Source organism: Macaca nemestrina, chromosome 3 (genome assembly GCF_043159975.1).
Source record: "Macaca nemestrina isolate mMacNem1 chromosome 3, mMacNem.hap1, whole genome shotgun sequence".
NCBI classification, from domain to species: Eukaryota; Metazoa; Chordata; class Mammalia; order Primates; family Cercopithecidae; genus Macaca; species Macaca nemestrina.
Window position 1 is genome coordinate 158,530,431 of NC_092127.1, and position 16,682 is coordinate 158,547,112.

At 41.6% G+C, this 16,682-nt stretch overlaps 1 protein-coding gene across 4 annotated transcripts in view; it reads right to left on the bottom strand.

Moving 5' to 3' along the window:
- Positions 1-12,473: 12,473 nt before the first annotated feature.
- LOC105487738 (family with sequence similarity 114 member A1) overlaps positions 12,474-16,682 on the bottom strand; it is a 78,720-nt gene continuing 74,511 nt past the window's right edge. For all 4 annotated transcript variants that reach the window (XM_071093729.1, XM_071093730.1, XM_071093731.1 and 1 more), the window contains one exon: positions 12,474-14,772. In XM_071093729.1, the coding sequence (XP_070949830.1) occupies positions 14,671-14,772 (102 nt within the window). In that variant the 3' untranslated portion in view covers positions 12,474-14,670. The remainder of the gene's footprint in view (positions 14,773-16,682) is intronic.

Sequence of the window (16,682 nt, forward strand, 5' to 3'; positions counted from 1 at the left end):
CTCTGAACCCACTGCTCTGTTGCATCTTAATCACTGAATCATGGAGGCAAAAGTGAATCCTTTTTGTTGAACTCCTGACCTCAAGTGATCCCTCAGCCTCTCAAAGTGCTGAGATTATCCCACCATGCCTGGCTAGGATCTTTTTCTTAGGAAAAAAAGATTGTTCAATACAGACAAAACTTTTCATAAACATTTCTAGTAGAGAGCTCTATATTGCGAATCTCTTGATCCCAACAATGCTTGGAAGGCCTACTTACAAACCGTACTCTACCACAAGTTCCCTACACAGCAAACGTTCTCTCATCTCTACCCATGTAACAAAGTACCTCAAAGTACTCAATTATTTGGTAGTTGTGAGAAGAATTGCACAGAATTAAGCCTTTTGCTTTGGATGCTCGTAAAATAGGATCAATAAGCAATGTGCTAATTGATTTTTTAAGAAAAATTCTTTGAAGCTATGTTGAGATCCTCTGTGGTTAAAAAAAAAAAAAATTAATTACAATACAAAAACACCCAAGCAATGCTGAGAAAAAGTCATGGACTGAGTATTTGGAAAGTCCCCTTTCTCCTTGCTGGGTTCAAAACACATTTTTCTACTTGAAATTTCCTGTCTACAGAGAGACAGGAAATCATCTCTACTCCATTTTCATTTTGGCAAACAATGTAGGGTTTCTTTTTAAGCAATTTAGCATTACAAAGTTCCACTATGTCAAACAAAACAACAGTGTTTAATGATTACATCACAGTGAGATATTTTTCTTGTGTTAGTCTTTATTCAGGGTAGAAAATTTAGTAGAAAAAAAAGTATATTTAAAAAATTGTTGGCCAGGTGCAGTGGCTCACATCTGTAATCCCAGCTCTTTGAGAGGCTGAGGCGGGTGATTACCGGAGGTCAGGAGTTCGAGACCCGCCTGGCCAACATGGCGAAAACCTGTCTCTACTAAAAATACAAAAATCAGCCGGGTGTGGTGGCAGGTGCCTGTAATCCTAGCTACTCAGGAGGCTTAGGCAGGAGAATCGTTTGAACCCAGGAAGCAGAGGTTGCAGTGAGCTGAGATTGTGCCACCATACTCCAGCCTGGATGACAGAGCAAGACTCCATCTCAAAACAGAACAAAACAAAATAAAACAAAACCCAACAAAAATTGTCTACTTTATTTCTACTAAGTTTATTCTGACATTTAGACTCATACTAGAAGGAAAGTTCTCCAGGATTTACTAATTGTTGCTTCTTTATAGAAGAATTAGATAAATGTAATGACTTTTTCAATGACATGTTTTAGTGCTGGCAATTTCATCGGTGACAGAAATCACACAGGGTGTATTCTAGAGACTTTGCTGGTTGGGATGGGATGGGATGGATGGGGGTGGAGGCGCAGTAGGAAGGTGTGTTAGTCTATTATCGTATTACTATAAAGATGTATCTGAGACTGGGTAATTTATAAAGAAAAGCGATTTAATTAGCTCATGGCTCTGCAGGCTGTTTGGGAAGTACAATGGCTTCTGCTTCTGAGGAGGCCTCAGGAAACATACAATCGTGACAGAAGGTGAAGGGGAAGTGGGTGTTTTACACTGTAAAAGCAGGAGAAAGAGATGTGGGGAGGTGCCACACACTTTTAAACAACCAGATCTCGGGAGAACTCACTCACTATCATGAGAACAACACCAAGGGGAGGGTGCTAAACCATTCATGGGAACTCTGCTGCATGATCCAATCACCTCCCACCAGGCCTCACCTCCAACATTGGGGATTACAATTCAACATGAGATTTGGGTAGGGACACAGGTACAAACCATATCAGGAGGTGAGAGAAGAAGAGAAGAGTAGATGTTGGAAATAAAGCTCGGAGTCGTAAGGAAAATGAGTACTTAGACAAAAGATTTCTTAACAAAGCAAAGTTACTTCTGTGCAGAGGGGTGCTTCTTGTTTGGCTGGTCACTACGAGAGCACACAGAGCAAAGGAGAGTGAAAGTTTTTGTTCTTGACGTAAATTTTGCCCTTGTGCTCTTTTTTTATTGGCTGGGGTCAGATTGCACAATCTAAGCTAGACTTGATTGGCTAAACATTTGAACTTTTTCTTAGATAAGGTGGGTATGTAAGGGAGAGAAGGGAAAGGGGAAAGGGGTCGTCTGCGGTGAGCTAGAGAGCTAGCTTTCTTCTTAAATAAGGAAAGGAATGTGATTTAATGGCATCCCTAGTATAATTAACAGTAGATTATGTGACTTCTCTTGGGACCCAGTTGTATGAGCCCTGAATATGTAGGCCTGTCTTCCCTGGGGACCCAGGTTGGCCCACCTGTACCCCAAACAAGCTAGTTTCTTGCCTGTTTAACCCCAACACAATAGTTGAGCAGCGTGGAGACTCCTCCATCATCTTAGCACCCAGACCTCGTTTATTAACAGTTTTTCCAGTGAAATTTAATGGAAATTTATTACATATTAAAGCCCTGGATGGTCTCCCTTTTGATATTAACATATTGCTGGAGCAAAGGTCTTTTATTTATCCATCCATTTGTTAATACGACATCGAGCATATACCAGGCACAGTCCGATACCAGAGACAGATAACCCAAACAATTACAATGTAGTTTGGACAGGGGTAGGCTGGGTCTTAACTCCTTGAGGGACTAGTTTTATCCATCTCTAAATGACTAGTACCAAGCCGTGTACCTGACATGAAAATTACTCAATAAGTGTTGACTCAATGAATGGAGCACTGTGGCAGCCCAGACAAGGGACACCTGAATCTAGGTAGAAGAAGGAAGTGAGGGAAGACTTCCTGGAGGAGGAGACACATCTGATAAGGATAAGTTAAATGATCCTTACAGGATTAGTTAAAAGATAAGTTGACTGGGGTGAAGGGAACACATATAAAGCTACTTCATCAGTGATGTACAGAAAATGAAGCCCCAATTCAAGGTCTACATGTCTTCACACACACTCACACACACACACTCACGTGCACATGATGTGTGGGTTCCTGACATTCAGGAGACAGAAGTATACTTTCTTTGCAAATAATAACTATGCCATTCTCTATTCCAAGGACATTTCAGTCATTAATGTGAGAGAGGTGAGCTTTGTTACGTTTGAGAATGTCAGAGTTCTGTAGGAGAAAACTGACAATACTGTGATCTATTGCAATATTTTTATACCATATAATTTGAGCTTGTAACTACTTAACCAATTAAAGATTAAGCAGGTAGTCCTTAACTGCTACTGCACAGCTGAAAGAATGATTTATTACTTTGGAATACAGGGAAGCCAGATTGCATTCAAAGAAAATCACTATGGGGAGCTATTAATCAGTGCTCTGAAACCCAGCTTCCCTGTTCAACCTGGAGAAAAGCTGCTCCTTAAATCCCTCTCTTGGAGAGTTCCAATGCATAATAACAAACTAAGTCCTGATGGTTAAGGAACAACAAGTTTATTAATGGCTAAGCAAACACATATTCTAGAAAAATCCATTGTGTTTTCTTTCCAGTTTTCCCTAAAAAGCAGTTCTTGAATCACCACTGTAAGAATACTGAGACAGAGGAGGACACGTGGAATTTCTTTTTTTTTTTTTTTTTTTTTTTGAGACGGAGTCTTGCTCTGTTGCCCAGGCTGGAGTGCAGTGGTGCGGCTCACTGCAACCTCCACCAACCAAGTTTGAGCAATTCTCCTGCCTCAGCCTCCGAGTAGCTGGGATTACAGGTGCGCGCCAGCACACCCGGCTAATTTTTTACATTTTTGGTAGAGATGGGGGTTTCATCATATGGCCAGGCTGCTCTTGAACTCCTGACCTCGTGATCCGCCTGCCTCGGCCTCCCAAAATGCTGGGATTATAGGCGTGAGCCACCACGCCTGGCTGACATGTGGAATTTCATTTACTCTTTTGGGGTGGTACCCCAGCCAAATTAAAAAACAATCCAGTCCAGGATAAATTCCATTAAAGCCAGTTTCATTTGTGCTAATGATGCTATGCTGATTTTATGAATGCATTGGTCTATGACATCAATACTATTGAATCTTTCAATTCATCTGAGTCCCTCAGGGTCTCTAATCAATGCATAGTTGTAGCTGCATGAGTTAAATTGCCACTCTATCGAGGTGAGAGGGCTCATGGTGCAAGGGATAACTCACAAGGATTTCTGAGGATTTTACACTGGAGTCTTGTGGGAGGTGCCTGAAAAGATAACCAGGGGCCGGGCCGTAAAGGGCCTGGTTTGGGCATCTTCCTGAATGCTGGGGTGAGCCAGTGAAGGTCTGAAACAGAGGAATAACCAGATCTGCAGTTGCTGAGAGACTCTGCTGACACTGCTGTCATGGATGGTTCAGAAGGGAACTGAGACCTGTGCTGAGACCGGGCTGGTATCTATCATGCTAGTTTGCGGGAAGGGTGAGAAGAAAGTGAAGCAAGACCGAGGCAATGGGATGTAGGAAGATACATAAAGGAGTAGTTAATAGCACTTGGAAACTGACTGTGTGTTGAGGGTGAGGAAAAGCAACTATCTATGGCTATAGCTGAGCTTCTGGCAGAGGCCACACTATCCATCCAGCTCAGATAGAGAATAAGAGGAGAGGGAAAGAGGGTGAATTCCATTTGGATGGGTTTCGATTAAGTTTAGTGGGACACTTAAACACTGATGAACCAGGGTCTGGTAGGAAGTTGACGATAAAGCTGGAATTCAAGAGTGATATCTGGGCTCCATGTAGAAATTTGAATGTCATCAGCACACAGTGGGTGGTTGCAGAAGCCCTAGATATAGCCAGTGGATTGCTTTGCTCAAGCTAATATATAATTTTGGATGAAAGAAGTGCAAAGTGAATTTCAAACTGAACTTTATTTTACTTAGGAAAGTGTACAACAGTTGTAATAAATGTTTGTGGACTGACTGGATGAACATATGGATAGAGAGGTGATTAAATGAATAAAAAGTATGAGTTCATGAAAATCAATAGATGTTCTCTTTTACTTTATCTCATGACTTATTTCCATTTTAGCTCTGGCTTGAAAAAAAGGCAACATTTGGATGTAATACGTAGAGATCTTTAAAAATCAATGAGCCTTTTTTTTTTTTTTTTAATTTTAGAAACAGGATTTCCCTCTGTGTTCCAGGCTGGAGTTCAGTGGTACAATTGTAGCTTACTGTAGCCTCGAACTGCTGGGCTCAAGCAATCCTCTCACCTCAGCCTCCCACAGTGTTGGGGTTATAGGCATGAGCCACCGTGCCTAGCTGCTTTTCATTTCTAAAGCCTACTAATTTCAGACCATTTCATATGTATTATTCCTATTTGGTATTGATGCCCTAGTAGCGACCGATCAACTGCTTCCTTTGCAGCAAACCCAGATGGAGATGACCAGCAAGTGACAGACCTGTTCAGCAAACAAACATGTTATTTTGCACATGACTTCCCTTGAATAAATGTGAGCCTCCACTCTACAAGCCTTGCCAGAGACCAAGTGGTTTTAAAATAAAGACAGATGTGTGATACCACACATTGGCTTGTAACATCCATATCTTATATAATTGGCCACACTGTAGTCCCAGGGTCTGCAGAACAGACCAAGACTCCTTAGTAATCAATCACATCATTATCAAGGCAGTAAACAGGGAAGTGGAAACATGTCTTCCACTGTCATTGATGGAGAATTTTACCTTGACAGGAAAAGGTATTTCGGAGCCTTCTTGAATCATTGAGGAACTGCTTAAAATGCACATTTGTGGTCTAAAATGTCCAAAATCTTTTAACACCTCACTACAGGCACCAAATGGTTTGGGCAATAGCAAGTAAATCACAAATCCATTTTGTAGTTTGGGAAGGTAATTAGGACGCAGATTCATTATCTGCTGAGACTTTTTTGTTGCTTTCCATTTATTACTCTCCTTTGAGTGAAATGGAGCTGTGAGAGCACAGCAGAGACCTCAGTTCACTCAACCCTGACACATTACTGGTGTCTACAATTTCACTATAAATTTGGAGAGGGAGAGACAGAAATTGCAAATGCAGGGAGTTAGATCCCCTTGTGCTGCATTTGTCAAGATGAGCAGATTGTAAACTGCCTCTTGCAAATATGATATGCATCTGGGCATCAAGCTAATAATTCGAACCACAGAATCATTCGTGTGATACTTCCCTCCAGAAGTTTCTGAAATTGCTTCTGTAGTCATTATGTATCCCAGAGCTGTTCAGGTTTAGTCTGAGGATTAGAGAGACGATCTGGCTAAGGAAGTGAGAAGCCTTTTTCAATGAGATGGAAATGACAAATTTTTCTGTGCACATCATCACAATCTTTACAAATTATGCATTTGAAATACATGGTTTGGGCTTTTCTGAGGAAAGCAAGGAGAGATTTGTAGAGTCATCAACTTTATGTTAGAGATTTACAGGCACGTTGATGACAAATAAATTCAAATCATTTAGACACTGTCATGGACACTTCTGGCTCTTCTAGTGAAAAACAATCTGTGTATTTTTACACTTTCTGCCTCTGGCAGGGCAGGGCCCTATCCTTTTACCTCCCTGATCAGAAGCAATTTCTTTTGCTTCCTGTTTTAATTTTTAAAAATTTAGTTATGTAAGTCATCCATTAATACGTTTCATTATACAACCATAAGTATTGCAAATAACATTGCAGTCCCTTTTGATTATTGTGAAATTCTGATGTTTTCCCCCACATATGGAACCCCCTTTCACTTCTGGTTATAAGCCATGTTAACAGTTTCATGTGTATCCTTCCAGATCTTTTAGCGGGGTGCGTGTGTGTGTGTGTGTGTGTGTATGTAGTATTCATGTGTGTAAAAATATGTTATTGTAGACAAATATACTACAGCTTCTTTTTTTTCACTCAGTTACACATCTTGGAGCTGTCACTACAGGGATCTATTCCATTCTTTTTATTTGTTTTTACTGTTGCATAATATTCCAGAGTATTGGTGCACCACCGTTAACTTCTTTAGGGCTTCTGAATTTTCACTGCAGTCTACCTAACCCTGAAGAATCTTGAAAGACCCCTCAAACAGCGAATTCTTCAAAGTAAAAAAGAGTACATTGTATTAATTTTATTGGGAAAAATCTTACTCATTTCTAAGCTCCCCAATCATACCCATTTATGCTCTACCACCAAATACCATTAAAATGAGCACCATTACTTCATAGTTAACATTTCCTAATGTAACCCAACCAGATATTTTCCCATGAATTACCCTATACTACAGCTACTTCCATTCTCTCATTCAGCATTTACAAATCACACACAGAAGACTTTGACCTATTTGGTTAATTCAACAAATAATTATCAAGCACCGACTATTTGCCAAGCACGGCTGTGGGTGCTGGGAATATGGTAAAGAACAAAACACAGAAAAATCCCTCCTCTCCTGGAATCTACATCCTTGTGCAAGGCACGTAACAGACAAATCAGTGGGATATAAAGGATGTTAGACAGTGGTATGTCCCAAAGAGAAAAAACACGAAGGCGGGACAGGTGCTTTATTCAAAAGGTGGTTTTTGAATAAACACCTTCAAGAAGCGAGGGAAGAAGCCGATCGGATGTCTGGAGGAAAAGCCTTCCTAACTAAGATACCCTGTGGGTACAAATGATTTTTTCTGACAGAGAAAAGACCGGAGTCTTTCTGTCCTGCAGTTCATCATTTGGGTTCTTGTCCTTTATCGCTTCCCACCAGTGGAATTTTTTTTTCCCAAGGAGAGTTGACTAGAACTCTCCTGCAGAAATGTCAAAAGGCGATCATATTTTTCAAGGAGAAATGAATCCCTCAACATACAAAGTTTATAACACGAGGGATACCAGGGGATATAGGGCACTCATTTTCTCCTGGGATCAGGGGTGCTGGCAGGAGAAACGTGGCTGGCTCTCTGACAGAGAGATGTGTGGAGTAATCTGTCTCCGCCTGAAGCCACAGGATAGAGAGTGGGGAGGGGGAGCCCAGATATTAGCTGAAAGAGGGGAACTCAGCCCCAGGAAAAAATGAGTAAATTTTCTTCTTTATGACCAGGTGTCTGCTTCTCCATGGCTATGTCTAGAATTCTATATACTGCTTGGATATAAATCCCAGCTTTTCTAATTCTTAGTCGGATAAACATAGGCAGATCACTCAATCTCTCTGAGCTTCATTTTCCGTCTGTAAAACGGAAATGATAATAATAGTAGCTATCTCCGAAGGTTGATATGGAGGATTAAATGAGATTGTAGAGGTAGAGGTGCTATACTTCGTGTCTGAAACACAGCAAATAATCAGTAAGTATGCCACCATCATCACATCACTATCACCACCACCGCGATCATGCGTTCCTGGGCTTAGCAGGAAACAAGTTCAGGGGTAGAAAGGCATTATTCAGTACTTCTTTAAACATCCATCAGTATCTCACAGGGCTTGGTACCGAAGATTCAGCTTAAAGTCTGTCTAGATAAGTAAAAAACTCCACACTTCGGGAAGGTAGTAGAGGGTTAAGGATTTTCAGGAAGGTGGTAATGTACAAATGGGCTTCCTTGGCACCGGAAAAGGGGAAGCGAGAAGGAAATGGAGATGTTTTTGTGATATCAAAGTCACCTGTGAGACAGGATGCTGCGTTGATGATGACCGGGAAACTGCTTGATGTAAGTGTCTGTGAAATGATGAAGAGGCCTGTGGTGAGGACCACCCAGGGACCAAATAACCTCGCGTGGCTTCATTCTGTGTCTCTTTAGTCTCAGTTTGTTCTCAGTTGCATGGAAACAACCAAAGCCGACAACCAAACCTTTCAGCTACAAATCTACCTCACAACTCAAATCTACCTTAGAACTAATCTAAGCATTCAGGTGTCTCTAAAAATAACCATGTTACATTTCTGTTTTGTTGGGAGGCTCTAATAGTTTAAAAACACTAGCTAGTCAGGCTGAACGGAGCTGGGTTTGAATCCTGGCTCTTTTTTTTTGCTAGTTGTGTAATTCTGGATGAGGTAGATAATGTCTCTGGGTCTCAATGTTCTCATTTGTGCAGGGAGATGATAATAATATCTACCTAATAGGGTGATTATGGAGATGAAGTGGGATAATGCAAATAAAATCCTCAGCACAATGCCCAGCACACAGTAAATGCATGTTAGTGATTATGACTGAATCTTTTGTACCAATTGTTTTCTGGTTAATGGGGAAATAAGACAAAAAAAATGTAGAGGAAGAGAAAGGAAATAAGAGATATGGAAAAGAGGGGCAGGATGTTAAAAGCTGATCCTGGAAGACAGGTACTTGGTGACTGTCAAAAAAAAAAAAAAAAATCTTAAGAGAGAAAAAGGATAAAGATGGCAGAGACTCAGAGGCAGAAGCTCAGCCTTGTTTTTTGCCCAGGTTTCATCCATCTGGCCTTGGCTTCTACGCTTGCTTTTCCTTCCAAGTGGCAGCTTCCAAGCTTCATGGTGAAACCCAGGGCAGGGAGATAGAACATCTCTGGATCACCCTAAACTTCTGCACTCAGTGAAGGCATTTAAGAAATAAACATATTCTTCTTTTGCAATATAGAATTCCTTTGAGACTAATACAAGAGACAATCCTGTCAAGTGAGTCAGCAGTGACCACAGGCTGATATAATCCAATTGCTTTTTGGCTGACAGCTTAGGCGGAGAAAAATTCACTCTGATCCAAAGGTAAATGTAGTTTAAATCCCAACACAAAATTCATAATCAGCTTCTATTCCTGGTCTATGATGACCCCAGACACTAGAAATAGCAGAAATACCATTAATACATTTCCTACTGTTTGGGGTGTAATGATTTAATCATTGCTAAAGGTAAAATGCTCAAAGGGTAGAATAATTCAGATTATTTTCAGGGTCTAAGAAAAAAAAAAGGCTGGGTGCAGTGGCTCACGCCTGTAATCCCAGGACTTTGGGAGGCTGAAGCGGGTGGATCACATGAGCTCAGGAGTTCGAGACCAGCCTGGCCAACACGGTGAAACCCTGTCTCTACTAAACAAATACAAAAATAAGCTGGGTGTGGTGGTGGGCACCTGTAATCCCAGCTACTCGGGAGGCTGAGGCAGAATGGCTTGAACCCGGGAGGTGGAGGTTGCAGCGAGCTGAGATTGCACTACTACACTCCAGCCTGAGGGACAGAGTGACAGTGTGTCTCAAAAAAAAAAGAAAGAAAAAAGAAAAGAAAGAAGAAAGAAAGAAGAGAAAGAAAGAGAGAGAAAGAAAGAAAGAAAGAAGGAAGGAAGAAAGAAAAAGAGAGAGAGAGAATGGTGTCTTTCCTCAGAATTGGATAGCAGTAGACATTCTAGTGCAGCATCCAGTATGGATGGACATACAGCAAATGAACATAAACTTGCATAAGTGATGAGATAATCTAGATAAAACACATGGTTAACTGTATTTTTTTTTATGGGAAGAATGGCTGGTCTGAATACACTCCTATGTTATTATGAATTCTAATCAACTACAAAACCAGAGCGAAATTGAAGCTCTAAAATGGATTTTCAGTATGATCTCTTCTGATGAGCCTTTACAAACACAGTAATTTAAGACACCAAGTTGAAGCCTGGATCTGCATATCAAAATGTAGGGCACGCTTACTTAGGAGGAAGATCAGAGGGCAATTTTTACATTATAGAAAAACCAGCTTGACCCTGAAAAATAATTGCTTTTATAAAACATTAAATATCATTTGAAGTCATGTATTATGATCAACCCCATCTGTTCAACACACACACACACACGCGCGCGCGCGAACACACACACACGTTTTTAGGAAAGATGAGAAATTAATGTTCATTTCAAATTTTTGCTGAATTGCTTCCCTGAGATGTTATATCCTGGACCTCCGGGATGGCTGTGATTGGAATCTGTCTGCCTTTATTTCTAACATGAAAACAGCATGGCCTGCCTGTGCAGAAGGTGACTTTCCAGGTATCTGAGCACCTTGGGGAAGCTGATCTCTACAAACCACTGAGGAACGCTCTTATTTCCCTATTCAGGCCTCTTCCTTGTATTCAGCACTTTCCTTCAGCCTGCCCAAGGCTGGAACTTCCTTCATCCCCTCTGAGCCCTCAGCTGAGCTCCATAGTTCCTTAGCTGGTACTGCTGAGGCTGTAGCACATCCTCACTCACCCCTGCCAGGGCCTCAGCTCATCGCACTGCTCATTTAGCTATGAGTTTGATGTGCAGCCCAGGGTGACACACGGAGAAAACAGAGCCTTCTCTTCTCGGTGGGGTACAATATTTAAGCTAAGGCCTAGGCTTTAAGATTTGGGACTCCATTTTGCCCTTTCGATCTGTCTATATCAATACCTGAAAGCAGTTTTTCTCGAACTCATTTTACTTTGAATTTGAGACCTGCTTTTGATGCTTCTTATTTAATAAGACACAGGCACAGGCCTACATTCATTATTTAGACTAGATCTTATTTTGCACTTGATGTGAAGAAAAAGCTGGCTTGCTTGTTCAGGGTAATTGCATAGAATGAAATGAACCCAATTTATGTAAAGGATTATTGGAGGAATAAAAAACTTCCAAGGTAAGCCTGTTAAATCATTCATTTAGTAACTAACTGACATTTGCACAGATCTGGATCCTGTGCTTTGCCAGGTTTTAAAGCAAAGCAAAGAAGCAATTATTTAAAAGTGATGGTGAAAAACAGTATTGAAAGAAATCCTGGAGGGTGGATCTATTTTAAGTGATTATTCTCTCTTATATAATGTAATTCGCAGACTATGTAACTAGGCCCAGGGAATCCTCTCTCAGCCTGTGTTCACCTGGCAACCTTAGACATTCCAGCATTAGAAGGTAAGTGCAATGCCAATGACACCAACTACTTCTTTTTCAATAATTATCTCTTATTCTTTTAAACATTTATATTTCATTTTATCATTAAAGTTTTTGCTATGGATGCACTACACAGGTGCCATTAGGCTTAAAGTCTAAGTCTGGGATTCTAGCTCCTTGAAAAATACTTGTTTCCCTTTTTTTCTCTCTTTTTATTTTTTTAATTGAGACTGCGTCTCCCTCTGCTGTCCAGACTGGAGTGCAGTGGTGCATCATGGCTCACTGCAACCTCTGCCACCCGGGCTCAAACGATTCTCGTGCCTCAGCCTCCTGAGTAGATGGGATTACAGGCGCGAACCACCACATCCGGCTATTTTTTTTTTTTTTTTTTTTTTTGTATTTTTAGCAGAGACAGGGTTTTACCATGTCGGCCAGGCTGGTCTCGAACTCCTGACCTCAGGTAATCCGCACACCTCAGCCTCCCAAAGTGCTGGGATTATAGGTGTGAGCCACTGTGCCCCACCACTTGTTTCTCTTTTACATTTCCAGTTAATGTCTAAACCCATCTGATGCAAAAAACAAAACGACAACAAAAAACCAACGTGAAGAAATTGTAAAGCTAAATCTTTCCTCTGCTCTACACATAAAAAGTCTAAAATTGATGAAGAGGTAAATGCAACATTTTCATCAGTTAATCATTCTCTAGACTTAGTAACAAAAGCATTTCTGGCAATCAGAAAAGGGGAAAAATCTTTAATTCATTTCTCAGGTAATTTTTTTCCAGATTGTACATAAAATGTTCTTATGTTTTCCATTTGGATGTTTCAGGAGACATACAAATGAAATACAGTACATAGACAAATGAAATGCTAATAAGAAGTAGGATGATATTAAAATATCCCTACTTTGCCTGTATGGAACAAAGGCAGTCTATTCCATCAGGGGAATCAAAGCAAATGTGAACAAGAGGTTTCCCCCTTGCAAAACTATGAGCTTCATTTGCCCTGGAGGGAGCTACTAGGCAAGGCTTCACATGACAGTGCCTGTAGGGATGTCCATGGGACTGTGAAGCAGGTGTGTTCTATAGAACACGCAGCTGCAACGAAGGTGTGGAGCTCAGGAGAAGCAGCCACTGACAGTGCACCTCCTGGCTGCATGGTCTTCTGTGCAGCCTCTCATGGATCAATATACCGGTTAGTGAAAACACACATCAGTATCTTCTGTCCTTTGGCAACAATGACGATGTTTGCCACCAGCGAGTGTGATCTGTGAAGCGATTTTAAAATGCAGTCCTGGGATTCTACTGTATTGAAACACCTTTGATTTTCTATCTGAATACTTCCAAGCTTTGTAATTATGCCATCATGTGCTTGTGATCATAAGAAATTAATTTTAAACTAAATACTCTTCAGTATCCCTTTTCATATATATTTTCACCTCATATATATAGTTCGGGATAAAATAGTGTAAAGAGTATAGGCAAATACAACAAATTAAAGGGTAGGACATTAAAAAAAACCCCACGAATTTACCTTGTTCTTCAAAGTTTTTAGGGTTTAAAAATTTATTGGTATTTTAAGCCAGTGGTCCCCAACCTTTTTGGTACCAGGGACCAGTTTCATGGAAGACAATTTTTTCACGGACTGGGGGTAGCAGGATGGGGGTGGGGGATGGTTTCGGTCTGAAACTGTTCAAACCTCAGATCATCAGGTATTAGGTTCAGATTCATCAGGCATTAGATTCTCACAAGGAGCACACAACCTAGATCGCTCGCATGTGCAGTTCACAACAGGGTTCACACTCCTATGAGACTCTAATGTCGCTGCTGCTGATCTGACAGGAGGCGGAGCTCAGGTGGTAATGCAAGCTATGGGGAGCAGCTGTAAATACAGATGAAGCTGTGCTCACTCACCCACCGCTCACCCCCTGCTGTGCGGCCTGGTTCCTAACAGACCATGGACTGGTACTGGTCTGTGGCCTAGGGGTAGGGACTTCTTTAAGCAGTTTAAGAATTATTCTCTTTCAGAATATCTACCTCTACTGGGATAAGATCAGGTTTCTTTACTGTGAGCACACAGTAGGTGCTCAATAAACGCTTGTTGCAAGAATGAATGACTGGCTGGGCGCAGTGGCTCATGCCTGTAATCCCAGCACTTTGGGAGGCTGAGGCGGGGGACCATGAGGTCAGGAAATCGAGACCATCCTGGCCAACATAGTGAAACCCCGTCTCTACTAAAAATACAAAAAAAAATTGGCTGGGCGTGGTGGCGCAAGCCTGTAGTCCCAGCTACTCAGGAGGCTGAGGCAGGAGAATCACTTGAACCCAGGAGGAGGAGGCTGCAGTGAGCCGAGATTGTGCCAACGCACTCCAGCCTGGTGATAGAGCGAGACTCCATCTCAAAAAAAAAAAAAAAAAAAAGAATGACCATATTTTCCTTTTTTTACCATAATAGGTAAAATCTACAAGTAGTGTTATTTTTGCCTGCGACATTTATGTAACAAAACAAAGTTCAGTTTTAGAATTGATTTAAAGTAATACTATAAGAATGGAACATTTAAAGGTTGAAATTTAAAGGATTAAAAAAAAACGTCTAAGGTCTGCCCATGAATTTCTAAATACAGCATGCTTAACCAGGAAAATCAACATGAATATTTGTAAAAAAATTTCAGATAAAGGAAATATTCAATATAAGCCGTGTAAGTTTAAATTAACTTAAAGAAAACACAATTGTTTGTAAAAATAATTATACACACTGAGAGAAATGATAACTCTCTCTAAATTTGCATTCTCAATATTGTCTGTGCAAAATTGCTTGTAGTGTCCTCAGATGGGTGTCTGTGGCCAGGTGCACAGAGAACATCCCCTTAAATGGTACATATTGAGGCAAGGCGGCCAGCTGTCTCCTTTAATTGGATGGAGTCTGGCCAGGTCATGGCTGTGCTTTCAAACAACTGGTCTGGATATGTGAAACCTGCAGAACAGGCAGCAGCAGCTGGAAGGCATCCTGTATGTACGTCGTGCTGTTGCAGCCCTGTGAGAGGAGAAAAATGAGATTAAAGGGTTATTTTCATAGTTTAACCTTGACAATTCTTCCAACTGGATAATGTCCCCACTCTTCAACCCACTCCCCAATACTAGATTGTATTTATCTTGCAATGTTGGTGCTTAAAGCAAGTGTAAACACATGCTTTTGGATGGGGCATGTCCAGCTCTCAATTATCTATACTAACAGAGAGAATAATTCACTCGAGATAAGGCAAATCATTTTCATGGATTTTTTTTTTTTTTTTTTTTTTTTGAGATGGAGTCTTGCTCTGTCACCAGGCTGGAGTGTAGAGGCACGACCTTGGTTCACTGCAACTTCCGCCTCCCAGGTTCAAGCTATTCCCCTGCTTCAGCCTCCCGAGTAGCTAGGACTACAGGCGTGTGCCACCACGCCCAGCTAATTTCTTTGTATTTTAGTAGAGACAGGGTTTCACCATGTTGGCCAGGATGGTCTTGATCTCCTGAATTCGTCATCCGCCTGCCTTGGCCTCCCAAAGTCCTGGATTACAGGCGTGAGCCACTTCTGTGGACTTTTAAGATCCATCAGTGTGTGTACATTTTTGGCCCAGGGTATTTCCTGTCTTATCTATCCCTTTCCCAGATCAACCCTACTGCCCTGAAATAACACAAAAACACAGTATGAAGGAGGTCAGTTTGTCCTACCCTACAGATCGATAAATAAGAATCGTCAACATAAAGCTAACTGGAGATATTATTGGGCAGTTATTCACAGCAAACTTGAACACTGTTATCCTCCTATGCATGGTACTTCCTGCTTGGTTGGCATAGCTGACATTATTATTCCTGTTTTGTGGTGCACTAACACACAGTATTGGATGGAGAGGCCTTTTAAAGGCTAGGGTAACTAAAACATGTGAAAACATCTACTGGGGAAACAGAAAATACATTTGACCTCATATTCCTCATACCTGACATGGTAAGTTAATTTTATGCCTTCTGGGTGGCCAAGGGAGAGATTTTTCTTTTTTTTTCTTTTTTTTTTTTTTTTGAGACGGAGTCTCGCTGTGTCGCCCAGGCTGGAGTGCAGTGGCCGGATCTCAGCTCACTGCAAGCTCTGCCTCCCGGGTTTTTACGCCATTCTCCTGCCTCAGCCTCCCGAGTAGCCGGGACTACAGGCGCCCGCCACCTCGCCCGGCTAGTTTTTTGTATTTTTTAGTAGAGACGGGGTTTCACCGTGTTAGCCAGGATGGTCTCGAACTCCTGACCTCGTGATCCGCCTGTCTTGGCCTCCCAAAGTGCTGGGATTACAGGCTTGAGCCACCGCGCCCGGCCTAGGGAGAGATTTTTCTTGTACCACACTCTGCCTCTGACTGCCAGGGTTTTCTCTTAGCTGTGTCTGTCCCTCCAAGACCTGCCCCTACAGCCCTATTCCTTCTGGCTGATGCCATCCTACTGCGCAGCTGCATCCTAAACAATAATATTCAGTGCCATCACTTAGTTATTTCTGTACCTTTGTCGTTTTCCTTAACAGTAAGGTGCAAGTCCCCCAAACAATGCTATAAATATATAGGTAGCTGATATGGTTTGGCTGTATCACCACCCAAATCTCATCTTGAATTTCCCACAATTTCCACATGTTGTGGGAGGGACCTGGTGGGAGGAAATTGATTCATGGGGGCAGGTCTTTCCCGTGCTATTCTTGTGATAGTAAGTCTCATGAGATCTGATGGTTTTATAAAGGGGAGTTTCTCTGCACAAGCTCTCTTGTCTGCAGCCACGTGAGACGTGCCTTTCACCTACCGCCATGACTATGAGGCCTCCCCAGCCACGTGGAATTGTGAGTTCATTAAATTTCTTTCTTTTGTAAATTGCCCAGTCTCGGGTATGTCTTTATCAGCAGTGTGAAAATGGACTAATACAATAGCCCTCCCGAAC